Source organism: Ipomoea triloba, chromosome 5 (assembly GCF_003576645.1).
Source record: "Ipomoea triloba cultivar NCNSP0323 chromosome 5, ASM357664v1".
Classification (NCBI taxonomy): domain Eukaryota; kingdom Viridiplantae; phylum Streptophyta; class Magnoliopsida; order Solanales; family Convolvulaceae; genus Ipomoea; species Ipomoea triloba.
The window spans coordinates 5,233,368-5,247,708 of record NC_044920.1 but is presented as its reverse complement, the minus strand read 5'-3'; the positions used below and the strand labels follow the sequence as shown (position 1 = coordinate 5,247,708).

Below are 14,341 nucleotides of genomic sequence, written 5' to 3'. Positions count from 1 at the left end.
GCAACAGCTTGTAAACCTGATTCTGACTTTTGAAATACACCAAGTTGACAGAAAAGAGAAGTTATGTCATCAGATTACCCATACGTTCAACACAAAAACATGTCTGCACACAATTAAAGAAAATCACTTCAGTAACTCATTGAGGATGGCCAACCACCCATTCTAGTTCCTTCTATTTAATATTTGTTTGTTTTCATCTTTCAGTTGCATCATTTAATAATATTTTCTTCCTTTGAGCCTAATTAAGTAACAAGTTAAAAGCCCATTATATTTGTAATGACTATCATTTAAGTTTATCATGTAATTAATCATTTGGATCCTGTATCATGCAGAAAAGTAAACTTAAAGTGTGATTGAGCAAATGAAAGCTCCTACTGTCAAAAAGGAATGTGAGACATTTATTTTAAAAAAAAGAAAAAGCTTTCTGTATATGAGAGACATTCTTTTTCTGCAGTACAAAAGCAATCAACTTTTCTCAGTTATATCTAATAATAAAACATTCAGCTTTACCTACCATCCAACCTTGATGAATTTTCTGAGAACCTATAAGTGAAGCAGGTTAGATAGGGAAGGAAAGTTTAGGAAAACAAGTGGTCCATGGTTGATTCTCATTGCCCTTAGAACTTCTAAGATGATGCATGAACTTTATCCGCGGGTCATTTATCTTTTACCCCTCCCCAAAAGAGTAAATTGCAAAAAAAAAATGTATAATAGAAAGCATCGACAAAGGAAAATCTTTCAAAGTAGAGACTAAATGCTTTTGGCTGGGGATACTCACCACTTTAGTTCTATCAAGGCGATTGGCTGCTGCCTGGTATTCTTTCATCCTATCTTCCTTGGTCTGTGGAACCACTTTAACCTCTTCATCTTCTTTTGGTTGGTAAATCTGGTCAATGGAGTGATATACTACAATGATTAATATTATGCACACCACATACAAGGGAAATATTGGCACTAAATGAAAGGAAAATTATTGAAGAAATAAATTATTATTCTGTTTTAATGGAAAAAAGAAGATAGATACTTTTTCCGAGTTCCATCTAGCACAACCCCTGACTGCAAAAGTTACACAAGCAGTACAATACTTTGCCAGCAGATCAAAAGCATTGTGATTTGCAAAGTCTTCTAACTGGAAAGATTTTAGGAGTTTAGAATATATAGTAAACAACACACTCTTATCTAACATATACTATTATCAAAGGCATACCTGTATGAGAATTTTTTTCTCCATAGTTTTGTTTAACTGCAGATATGAACTCATCTAAAAGTTCTGCACATTCCTGTATGTGGCCAAAAACAACAAGAATCTCAAATGAATGTGGATTTGACAATTCTATAGTTTGGATAGTGGAAACCTTTACCCAGAGGCATAATCAAAAGAAAATAACTACTGAATACCTGCCCGGTTGCTCTCTTCTGCTTGAGTACAACTCACCATTGGTAGCAAATACAGACTATTCAAAACAAAATCAAACTTCAGATAAAAAACAATAAAACAAACACCTTGAATGCAATTGCTATGAAAGACTACCAAACAAACACATTAACGTAGTAACATAATTCTAGAACCAAAAACATATTATAAGCAGACATAGAAAGGGCACCTTGAAGATTCTGTTTCTGGCTAATGTAAAGTGATCATCAAATTGTATATATATTATGAAGAATCCTGAAAACTAGTAGAAGAATTCAGGTTCCAATAGAGAGAATCAATCAAATTGCAATAAACATTCGGAAAGAAATTCACAATAATCCTCAAAAATTAAAAATAATTGATATAAATTCACAAAAGTTAGAATAATACAAGCAAAATAAAAAACTAATACCTTATTCTACAAATGGCCAATGAAAAACGAGGAGAGCAATTGTGGAAGCAATTAGGAGAAAAATTGAGGAGGTGAAGACGGTTTTTCTTAGGCTATGGCGGATCGGACAGATGGACTTGTTGACGCAGTTCACCAGTAGTACGATTGCGAGGCTGATCACGAAGCACACAACCACCAGCAGCACCACAGAGCAAGCGGTCGTGGAGATTGATAGCTTCTGTGAACTGTCGCGAGTTGTGTCGCCGACGGTGATGGTGTCACCGTCACTGTCTTCCCCTCGGTGGTTCCGGTATCGCCGATCTCATTCCTCCTTGCTCGTCGATTGCTTCCTGGCTTGGGGCTTTGTCCGCCATTGTTTCGAGAAATTGATCCATCACCTGTCATTTTGGTTTTACACCGATTAATATAAATAAATTATTTTATTAATTTTTACTTTTTAGCGACGGTTAAGACATCGTCACTAAAATATACATCCATTTTACTTGAGTTTTAGCGGCGGTTAAGAGAACTGCCACTAAAATACATATTAAATTAAAAAGTAATTAGTGTTTCACAAGTTTTTCAATACAAAATTAGAGGCGGTTTCTATAACCGTCACAAAATACTTATTTAGAGACGGTTGTATATAACTGCCGCTAAGTATATGTCGCTAAAAAACTAATTTGTTGTAGTGATATTATCTTTATCTTAATGAAATTGAGACTCATTTGTGTGTTATATTGTTCTAAGGTTTAATTTGTCCACAACGAGCAGCAAAGAAAAGATTTTGGGATATTTTGGACCAATTTTGGAAGCAAAGGAATCTACCTAAGGATGGAAAGGAGCAGCAGAGCACAAAAGGAAACAAGAAGCAAAATTGGAAGGCACCTCACGGCCACCTTCACGGTCGTGAGGTAGCCCGTGAAGCTCTTACGGAAATTCCAGATCCGCGACCCCCTCACAGCCACCTACACGGCCGTGAGGTAGGCCAGGAGGGTCTGTGCAGTTTGCTATTTAATCTGTGTTTTTTCTGTTATTTATGGATTCCAAACCCTAGCCTTGTTTTAACTTATTTTTCCTCTTCTCTTTAGATTTCCTTAGCATAATTTAGCCTAGTTTTACATACATCACTTCGATTTCAAGCTTGGATTCCAGATTTGAGTTGGATTTTGTTCTTCATTGTTAGTAAAGTTTTCTCTTCCCTTATTACTTCTCTCTTTAGATTTGTTGCAATGTTTATGGCTATTGATTATTGCTTTGCTTTGTTTTCCATTATGATGCGTGAGTAGTTCGCTATTGGGTTTGGATTAGGGTCCTATTGCTATCCTTGATGCTAGGGTTGTGATTATTGCATAAAGGGGATGAATTGTTTACCTAGGGTTTATGTTTGAATTGGAAATTGATTTCTTCTTGTTATTGATTGATGGCAAGCAATTGTTAGCATGTTTTGATGAGGATTTCATCGCAACGAGAGTTGGATGAAAGACTCAAGTCTAACCAATATCAAACGCAATTTTCCTATTATGAGAATAGGGGTAATTTGGAGGCTTATAATTCATGTGTGTTTTAAGGGTTAGGATTGATGCATCAAGAAAGTGAGACAATCCTACTCTAACTCTTATTTATTGATTACGAAAGTAGCTTACACTTGAATTCTTTTGTGCATTGCCAATAATCCCTTGGTTAATTGTTTACCCCTAATTCTGAGATTTGTTAGTGCATCAAGATAGTAATACCCCCTAATCTAGACCCATTCTTTTATCATACAATTTATCCCAATTTTATTTGCATCCTTTTATTTTCATTCCATAGTCTAGTTGTTTGGATTCTAGTGAATTCCAATACTTCAGTGCCTAGAATTTTACATATCTCACAAGTATGTGCCATAGACCCAATCCTCAGCGGAACAATATTTACACCCTCTTTTCACTATCACCATTTTACTCATCACAATTTTGGCGCCGCGCACACACATAAAATCAAGTATTGCACTCATTCATATACTAATTCCAAAAATATGAACTTCAAAATGAACATGTGCAAAATGAGTGTGGAAATTGTTGATGAAACTGGACATATTGTGACATCATTATTCGGACTACTTGTAGAGTCATTGTTGTTACTATCAAGTAAACAAATTATCTAACTAAAATAAGAGGTATTCATGAAACTTCTACAAATATAATAAATATTAATATTTTATTCAATATTTTCACATATGAATCTATGACTCACAACACATGAAGGATGTAGGGAAAAAAATCAACATTGTCAAATATCAATAGGCGCTTGCAAGATCAAAAGTAGTTCATAGTACAACTAAGATCTCAACCATATACACAACAAGGCAAATCCACAACTTCCTACATCATAATCTCATTGCATGACGTTGTTCTCTATGTTACCACCAGCAACACAATTGCATATGACACAGTACCAATAAAAAAGAAGAAGACATGTATTGAAGATGAAGATAATAACAATGCTACCCAAAAGAAGAAAAAACAAGACTTAGAGAAATTCAAATAAAAAATAGTACTCCGTATTTGTTTAGACTATCGTTTTTAGACTAAGGATTTAGACTAACGTTTTGACAAAGTTGCAAACATTTATTTTAATTACAATAATAATAAATTTCTCCTATATTATCTTGCACTCATATATTTTGAATTATGAATTTAAATAAAAAAATTCAATATTCAATTACCTATGTATGACATCTCCTTATAATATTGCATTGATATACTTTGAGATACTTATTTAAAAATAAATATGAACATTAACTCATTCGTGCAATGCACGTAAAAAATTAATAATAAAAAAAATTTATTCATAAATAGCATAAGTAATTTACTAGTTCTTTTTAAATAATAATAATTTCTAAAAGAAAAAGTAGGACTGTGGAAAACGGAGGAAATGCCTCAGCTGCTTCGCGATTAGGAAAGTATCTATCTATCAGCGGACAGCGGAGACCGATCACGAATAGGAGACTTTCTCTCTCTCAAATTTCCCATCACGCACGCCACAACTCAAATATACAATTATCATTGCCTTGCTTCTTCCCCTTGATCCAACTCCGGCTTCCCATTTGCTTAGGTTTGTGTTCTTTCTCCTGTTGCATAATCTCTTTTGGATTTGCCTTTGGATCATTACCTGCCAGAATTAGAGTTTTCGAAATAAAGGGTCCGTATATTAATATCAATCTTAAGAGATTTTCATTTTTGGGTTAATTCTTGATTGTTTTCAATTGAGCCGATTGGATTTTTGGGTTGTAGTGAATTGGTGAAATTGACAACTTCGTTTGACTTGATTCAGGGGTTTACAGTGAAGAGAGACAGAAAGTATCATAATATGAAGAATTAAGGGTTGGGCTGTGAGTAGTTTTGCATAGTTTTGAAGGGACTTCTTTCAAAAGATTTTTTTTTTTTTCGGTGTTGGGAGGATTTCAGAACTGGGTTGTCTAGTTTTTTGGCCAAATTGAGGAGTAATTGACTTAAGCTGTGAAGGTGATTTTAGGGGCTTGATTGATATATTTGGAATTTTATGAGGTTTTTGTGAAGAAAGGATGTATAGCAATTTTAAGGAGCAGGCAGTAGCATATGTGAAGCAAGCGGTTGAGGAAGATAATGCTGGGAATTATGCAAAGGCCTTTTCTTTGTATATGAATGCATTGGAATATTTTAAGACTCATTTAAAGTATGAGAAGAATCCAAAGGTTAAGGAGGCAATTACCCAGAAGTTCACTGAGTATTTGAGGAGGGCTGAGGAGATTCGGGCAGTTCTTGATGAGGGAGGGGGTAATGGACCTGCAGCAAATGGAGATGCTGCTGTTGCAGCGCGACCAAAGACAAAGCCAAAGAATGGAGGAGGAGGAGATGGGGATGATTCGGAGAGTTCAAAGTTAAGGGCAGGGCTGAATTCTGCAATAGTAAGAGAAAAGCCTAATATTAAGTGGAATGATGTTGCAGGGCTAGAGAGTGCCAAGCAAGCATTGCAGGAGGCCGTGATATTACCGGTTAAATTCCCACAGTTTTTCACTGGTTAGTTCCTCAGGCTCTTAGATGTGTCTCTGGTGCTGCTTTTTTCTTTCTTTTTATTCTTAAAAATTTATCTACTACAAAATGAAGTTCAACAATGGAGCAATAAAAATATAATGCATTGTCGGCATAAGCAAATTCACTGGAGACTAACAAGGATAGTTTATTAAGATGGCAAAAACCTAATTTTCTGAGCCTGATAATAAGTTATTTTCTTTGCACATGAATACACATTACCCTTCCTTGTATTTTGGGACTTTTGTTTTTGCCTCTTACAATTTAGTAAATTTTATTATGAATCTTGAGCCTAGTGTGCAAGACTTCCAAATCATGCAGACCTTGGAAACAAGTTGTAGACTGCCTTACCACTTTTTTTTTTTTCAGAATGGTTGTTTGAATGGGTTGAATCCATGACCTTAGGGTCAATAATAGGGTAAGCACTTAGGAAGAGCTCTAAGCCTATTTATGTATTTCAAAGTAAGTTGTATCCAGAAATTAAACAGTTTCTACAATAAAGAAGTCACCTCAATGACTAATCTTTAGTATGCTTTTTAAATGAATGAAATTTTGGACAACTTAATTAGTTTATCCATATTTTGACTGCTATGGAAAAGGAGTCTGCCACCCACTGACCATATTGGTTGAAAAGTTCTCTTTACGAAACCTGAATACAGTTTGGTTTGAGAAGAGTGATTGCATTTTGATGTTATCAAGTAGACAAGTATTTCATTTCATTTATTTAAAAATGAAAAAGAAGATAATGAGCTTGTAGTACAAGGCTAATGGTATAATTCAATTTGAACCTTTTGCATTACTATGAACTTGTCACGCAAGAATTTATGTGAGGACAATCCTCCTCCATTTTAAAATTTGATAGCTCTTATTCATTTGAATAGGAAAGCGGCGACCATGGAGGGCTTTCCTACTGTACGGTCCACCTGGAACAGGAAAGTCATATCTAGCAAAAGCTGTTGCTACAGAAGCTGATTCAACCTTCTTCAGGTATACATAGATGATTGTCAGTTCCCAGCCTCTCCTAAACAAAATGCTCCTTGCACTATAGTTGGACAAAATCCTAGTTCTTTCCTACCCTCCAAAAACTGAATGACAATTATTCTTCTCAAACTAAAAAATGTGAAGTTGCACTTTTTATTGGAGATCCTGCTTTCTCTTTGATATTCATTTCTCCAAAGTTTTTCTTTAGAAGATGCACTTTTAGTTAAAAGGTTTGTTGGTTTTGCTTCTCTCTTCAGAATCCACTTTGTCTTCTTCCTATTTGCCAGCAATGTCATTCTACTAAAATCCTGGATGATGTTCTGAACTTACTGTATCTTGTTTGAATAAACTTATAAACTTATAATTTTTGCTTCTTCCTTGTATATAAACAGTATTTCTTCTTCAGACCTTGTTTCAAAATGGATGGGTGAAAGTGAAAAGCTTGTCTCAAACTTATTCCAAATGGCTCGAGAAAGTGCTCCTTCCATTATTTTCATAGATGAAATTGATTCATTATGTGGCCAACGTGGTGAGGGCAATGAGAGTGAAGCTTCAAGGCGCATAAAAACCGAGCTCCTTGTACAGATGCAGGTAATTTTTGTTATATCAGCAATTTTACTTCATTCAGATATGTTTGATTTCTTGGGGGTGAGGAGGTCGGAGGAAGGAAGCCTAAATAAATAAATAAATAACAATATGTTTAAAAAACTAAATATGAAATTAAACATCAATTTTGATAGGTTTGTGTTGTAGCTTTTTGCTTTCATCTTAAGTAGTGAACTGCTTGCTCCTCCATCTCAGAACTGCTTCTAGAGTCAGAGACAGTCACTGCCTTGTCTCTCATGCGGCTTTTATAGCTCTTCTTAGGGACAGTTGGTTTAGAGTTACTGTATAAGATAACAAGCACACCCTGTATCCTGCTTTGCTAAAGTGATTCAAATTCTTGCTCTCCCATGTCTCCATAAGAAAAACCCTGAACCTCTCTTGCTATTAGTAAGCTAAATTACTAATCATGGAAGCAAATGCTATGAATCACTTTTCCCAGGTGAAAAAGGGTTCTTTCTGCTTTGCCACTTTTTTTAATAAAAGCTAGTTTTGTACTTCTTCATGAGTACCATTCAGTTTTTTGTTCTTTTCCTGCCCTATAAATTTGATAATTTGATTTGCATAATTTCACTGATTTTACTTGATTTTAGGGTGTTGGAAATAATGATGAAAAAGTTCTTGTTCTTGCGGCAACGAACACTCCTTATGCACTGGACCAGGCTATTAGGAGGCGATTTGACAAGAGAATATATATCCCTCTACCAGATTTGAGGGCAAGGCAACACATGTTTAAGGTGCAATAAATACTTGAAGCTCTTTACGGATCTTTTCTTGTCATATATTTTTCTTTCAGATAATTGTGGTGATATGTGAATCTTGTAATTTGTATAACCATCTGTTTTTTATGCAAGCAGGTACATCTGGGAGATACTCCTCACAACTTAACGGAAAGTGATTTTGAGCAACTAGCCATAAGAACAGATGGTTTTTCAGGTTCTGACATCTCTGTGTGTGTAAGTATCAAATATAGCCCACACAGATCCATTAAAGGCTTTGTTGAAACACCCTTAAATGTGTTTCAATATAGATCCATTAGTAGTTTCTATCATTGTTTCTGAGGATATTGTCGAAACGACTTTCTTCTCTGACCATCTTGCAACTTTTTTAGGTAAATGAGGTTCTGTTTGAACCAGTTCGTAAAACTCAAGATGCCGAGTTCTTCATCAAGACTCCTGATGGATTATGGGTGCCTTGTGGACCTAGACAACCAGGTGCCATTCAGACAAACATGCAAGAACTTGCAGCTCAAGGTTTAGCATCAAAGGTAATTTAATTAGTCCTTTCGCGTTTTATGTGAAGTACTACCCATTTTAAACAATCTGTATTATCACCTGTTTTAGTGATTTGATTTGTTGCACTTGATATTAGCCCCCATCTTATCGGGAATGGCATGGCCACAAGAGAATTACAAATAGGCATCTGTAGTTAACAACAGTTCACTCTCGATACACTTATTACCTTTTTGTATAATTTAAAAAGTGAAATGTGAGACAAGCAATTGAAGAATTAGCAGATATGGCTATTTTGATAGCAAATTTAAAACACACACACACACACAAAAAATCATTTAAGGGTGTGTTTGGTAACCCGGAAAATGATTTCCGGGCTTTTGGTGTTTGGCAACATCCGGAAAATGTGGTCAACAGAAAACATTTTCCGTTGACCACGGAAAATGAGCTCATTTTTCCGGAAAATGACTTCCGGACAAAAAATCCGGAAGTCATTTTCCGGAAACGGAAAATGGCTTCGTGCGACTTTTTTTGTAAAAAAAAATAAAAATTATTTCTTGTTTCTAATAAATATTACTGTATTAGTTTATAAATTTTTATATTTTAAATAAGATAATAAAAATATATAATTATACATTTCTACTCATTTTCCGGAAAATGAACCAAACACACACAGACAGTTTTCCAGAGTATATCCAAACACCGAAAATGAACTCATTTTTCGGAAAATAACTAATTTTCTAGAAAACATTTTCCAGAAGTCATTTTCCTGCTTTCCAAACACACTCTAACATTCATTAACATTGTCACCCTCCTTTGTTTTTACAAATTGATGGTTATTGCGGAATTATCATCTGTCCTTTTCTTTTCTTTGAGAGGATTGGAATTTTCCAAGAATGATAACCTTCCACCACCCTGCATAATGCAGTATCCTTGAAGCATGTGTCCAATCTTTACTATCTTCAATGCCGATATAATTCTTCTTTACTATTAGATCGCTATTGCACTATGGTCATTTATGGCTTATAATTGGGTAATTGAACACCCTCACCCTGCAGGTAACACCACCACCAATCACCCGAAGGGATTTTGACAAAGTGCTGTCGAAACAGAAGCCAACTGTGAGCAAATCAGATCTTGAAGTGCACGAAAGATTCACGAAGGAATTTGGTGAGGAAGGATAATTGGTTTTCAAGTCTGGGAAGATTATTTCCTTTTACTGCTGGTGAAACTTGTATTTATGATACTGAGCTCTATCACTTTCAATAATACTATCAAGAGCTGTACCATGAGGAAGTACTCATTCTCAAATAGATTTGGTGGTAATGAACATTGTACATTAATGTGGTGTTATTTTGTCTTGAGCTATCCTGTGGAGGGCTTTATGGATAGAATGTGTACTTTATATTTGTAATCAATTTCAAACAACTACATCTTAATATGTTTATATAAAAACAAGAATGGTGATATTATTATCTTGGAAATGTGAATGCTCTATTAGTTCTTTCTTCCTAGAACTAATCTTTATTGTCAATCCATGAATTGAATTCTCTCCGCCCTTCTATAGCAAATTATACCTAGGACCTTAGTCCAAAAATAACCTTCAGATTTTATATTTATAGTTAACACATTCTGTATTTGCAATTGAAAATTAAGTTATTTATTTACATGTACAAAAACTGGTAACTATAGGTACAGAATGTGTTAATTGATTTACATGATGTTTGTATCAGGGTTCACAATGCAATATGAACTCTGGTCCATAATATAACAATTGCCCTTCTATCAATGCATTTATGTTCAATTGCATACCAAAGCAAAACTACAAGTCAGATTGGGCTCAACTATAAACAAGAACAATAGTATGGGTATGAACGGTACACACCAATTTTCTTTAGTTCTGTAAAGGCACAATCCACTCCAAGGTTACAATTTCAAAGGGATTGTGGCAAAGGTCACAGGGAATCCTTTACAAAGTATAAAACATATACTACCTTGTAAAGAATCATGAGTGTTTTTAAAAAAATGTCAGGGTTTGACTTCTCTCTCGAAAAATGTCAACGACCTGATCCCGAGCTTCCTCTGTTATATTTTGGCGGATTCTTTCTCGCAACATCAACCGTTATCATCCACCCATTAATGATCTGCAAGGATTCAACAACCATAAGAAATCTGTTTGAAAGTATCTGGTAATTTAGTGGAACAAGTGCAGCTACCTTGCCATTCATCTCATTGAGAGCAGCACTTGCAGCCTCTTCTGTGGTGTACTCTACAAAAGCATAACCTTTGGACCTCTTGGAAATCTTGTCCATGATGATTTTTACTGTCCAGGGGTAACATATTTCAGTGAACAAAATGTTTCATATTACTATATTAGAAAAGCAGATGAAGGCTCATCTGAAACACGAGTAAAATACCTTCGACAAGCTCCCCGTACCCTTCAAATGCTGCACGCAATGTTTTCTCAGATGTATAGAATGACAGACCTAACCATGGAAAACAATTCGGAAGTATCAGTTAACTCACCCATTCAGAAGACCTTGGAATCTCTTACGAGTTAGGCCTTAATCGAGGGCTTGAAAGCTGCAACTTACCAGTCACAAAAAGCTTCTTGGTTTTAATGTTCGGTGTTAACAAATCCTGGGAATCATTAGCATGCTTTGAGACTGCACCTGAATCAAATTGCAGTTGTTAGGACTTCATACTTTAATATATGCACAACACCATTATTATATTATCACAAACTTAAGGAATATCTACCGAGTATAAAATTGCAACCCCTCAAATAATAGAGGCGGGAAGCTGCATTAGCAACTGAAATATGAGATTACGGTATTGTCACAAACCTTCATAATCTTTGTCATCTGACCCAAACTTTTCATCCGGTTGGACAGATAGAACACCCGGCACTCCTGCAGCAGACCAAGTACACTTGTTGAGTCGCTTGGACCGTGTGGCAATAAGAATACAAATACACTAATCATTAGGTCATTAGGAAAACCTACCCGCTAATTCTTTTGCACATTCGTTATCTAGTTCACAACAAAACCCAAAATTGGACTCCCAGGACACATGATACAAGCACATTTGAGCATCCTTCTCACTACCAATAAGGTTATACCGCCTTTAGAAACCACAGTTAAATATGCACCAAGAATAGAAGTGAAGTACAAAGGCATAGGAAGCAGTACTCACTTCCCAATAACCTTGGCTAGAATCTGAACATAATAATCAACCACTGGTGCCTTCCTAATGAATCCAACATCTGGCCTGCTAGTACGAACAAGCCAGTGTTTAGATGTCCCAGCAGGAAATAATAACGAGCTTCCAGTGTATACACTCGATAAAGAACTTAACAGACGGTAATCCTTTTCCTTAGAGATATAATCACGATCAGGCATAACTGATAATACACCAGGTAAACCTATGGTTCACAAATGCAATGCAGGTGAAAAATCGAACATGGCAATTTGGTTCTCACTAAGAATTGACAGAACAGAATCCTCAGTCCTACAGCTGACCACATCACTGAGGCAAAAGATATATAATCACATTCTATGTTGAGTTTTTTCTACTTTTGGTCCCTCGACTATGGGACCATTTCCACATTTGGTCCCTAACTACTAATTTTTTCACATTTGGTCGTAATGACTTTTAAGTGTTTGCTACATTTGGTCCTTCCGACCTATTATCTGGTCACGTGTGACCAAATTTCAAGCAAATGACTTATCTTGAAGGATAAAATTGTCATTTCCGGTCCTCTCCCCAAGGAGTTTAAGAAAAAAGCAATGAAAAATGATAATTTTGCCTTCTAAGATAAATCACCAGTGACCGAAAATGAGGTCGAAAAGACCAAATATGGCAAAGATTATGCAAAAAGAATTAATATTCAGAGACCAAATGTGGAAATCAACTCATAATCGTGGAACTAAATTAAAACAAAAGATAAAAACATTACCAGCTAGCTCATGAGCTGCCTCTTCATAAATGTCACAGCAAAACCCAAAATTGGCATCACAAGAAGCATCATATATACACATCTGAGCATCCTTCTCGCTATACAAAACCAAAAACTCTAATCAAATTAGCAACCCAAAAAATACCCAGACACCAAAAAAGACCATTGCACCATAAATTTCAACAAATTATTAAGCTTTCAACCATGGGCACAGAATATACCTGCCCAAGACTCTCTCAAGGGTTCTGACATAGTAATCAATGATTTGTGGCTTCGAAGTGAGGCCTTGTGGAGGAGACTCCATGAGCACCATCCAATGTTGGTGGCCTGTAGCTGAAGCTAAGGGCGTAGAAATTGCTGTAGGAATTGCTCTGCAACCAAGACCAAGTTTTGGTGAAGAAGAGAACGAGAGAGAGATATTGGATGGGTTGCAAGTATGGGAGATGGGGAAATGAAAATGGGTTCTGGAAGATTTAGCTGAAAATCTTGGGATTGAGGAGATGGAAGGTACTGAAGAAGAGAGAATCACTTCCATGGTTGCCAAACGAACCATCGAGTCACGCTTCAAATTTGATAAACTAGATTTTAATAGAAAATGTAATTTGTACAATATTTTAATGAGTTAATTCTATTTTTTAATTTTATTATCAAATTTAAAGCTAATTATTCCATCCTTAATTATTAATAACATATTACTAGGGTGGTTAGCGAACAGAACTTTCGACAAACTACTCGTGTTCGAGCTCGGTAAGTGTTCGTTTATTAAGGTAAATAAACATTAACAAACAAAATTTAGAGCTCGATTAATAAATGAACAGAGTATGAACCGTGGTAAGCTCGTTTGCTAAGTGTTCACGAATAAGCTCGTTTGTGTTCGTTTAGTATTGTTCGACAACAAGCTCGTTTAGTGTTTGTTTAATAATGTTCGCAAACAAGCTCGTTTAGTGTTCGTTTAATAACAAACTTGTTTGTTTAGTGTTCGTTTAATAATATTCGCAAACATATTTACAAACATATATATATATATATTCCTATGTTTATATTTGGGAGTTGCCATTTGCCCCTCAAAAATGATACCCATGACAACCATGGATCAATTTATTTGATATAGTTTTAGATTTTTTTCTTTCTTTTCAATTGTCCTGAATTTTTAAAAGATTAACAACTTTTGTTTTCTTCCTCTTTGCCTCGCTGTTGTGATTTTGTCTTCTTCCTCCGTTATTTCAACCACTCCTGACTCCACCATTCTTTTTCTTTTTCAAAGAGAAAACCACTACTCCATCATTTTAACCACTCAATTTTCTCTCTCAAAGCCAAGAACTCACTGGATGAGCCAAAAGAGACAACTGAAATAATGTTGGAGAACCAAGTCTGAACTCAAGTTCTTCATCTTCTGAAACACCGTAGCCTTTTCCTTTCCCATATTCTCTACACAATTCGTGTTGCTTGGGGAGAAAAACGTAAAAAACTTACCTGCAGTTCACCAGTTGTAGCAGCGGCGGCGAGGTGGGGCCGCGGAAACCTATGGCGGAGCTGAGGCGGAGCTGTAATTTTTGAGGCAAAAAATGATAACATGCCTACAAAGGGGAAGGAAAGTAATCTCTCTCCTACTTTTGAGGCATTAATTATTATTTTTTTAAATAATTGAGGCATTAATTTTTCTTTTGTTCAAGACATTTATTAGTGGACACAGGATGGATGATGCTTGAG

At 35.7% G+C, this 14,341-nt stretch overlaps 2 protein-coding genes across 3 annotated transcripts; one reads left to right on the top strand and one right to left on the bottom strand.

The window, feature by feature from the left end:
- The first annotated feature begins 4,708 nt into the window (after positions 1–4,708).
- Positions 4,709–10,157, top strand: LOC116019884 (protein SUPPRESSOR OF K(+) TRANSPORT GROWTH DEFECT 1-like). The gene is made up of 8 exons (XM_031260246.1): positions 4,709–4,901; positions 5,121–5,845; positions 6,739–6,844; positions 7,231–7,429; positions 8,035–8,178; positions 8,299–8,397; positions 8,553–8,708; positions 9,732–10,157. Exons 2-8 carry the CDS (start codon positions 5,371–5,373, stop codon positions 9,855–9,857), a joined length of 1,305 nt encoding a protein of 434 aa, XP_031116106.1. The 5' UTR covers positions 4,709–4,901; positions 5,121–5,370; the 3' UTR covers positions 9,858–10,157.
- Positions 10,158–10,436: 279 nt separating this feature from the next.
- LOC116019228 (organelle RRM domain-containing protein 1, chloroplastic) lies at positions 10,437–13,198 on the bottom strand. Of its 2 annotated transcripts, none has more exons than XM_031259373.1 (9): positions 12,853–13,198; positions 12,632–12,729; positions 11,869–12,097; positions 11,679–11,776; positions 11,520–11,585; positions 11,268–11,345; positions 11,091–11,159; positions 10,890–10,996; positions 10,437–10,817 (listed from the first exon to the last, which is right to left on the bottom strand). In XM_031259373.1, the coding sequence occupies exons 1-9, from the start codon at positions 13,182–13,184 to the stop codon at positions 10,731–10,733; spliced, it is 1,164 nt and encodes a 387-aa protein (XP_031115233.1). In that variant the 5' UTR covers positions 13,185–13,198; the 3' UTR covers positions 10,437–10,730. The 2 variants fall into 2 exon arrangements, with proteins under 2 accessions (XP_031115233.1, XP_031115234.1); XM_031259374.1 differs by having other exon boundaries at positions 11,268–11,339.
- Between the last annotated feature and the right edge of the window lie 1,143 nt (positions 13,199–14,341).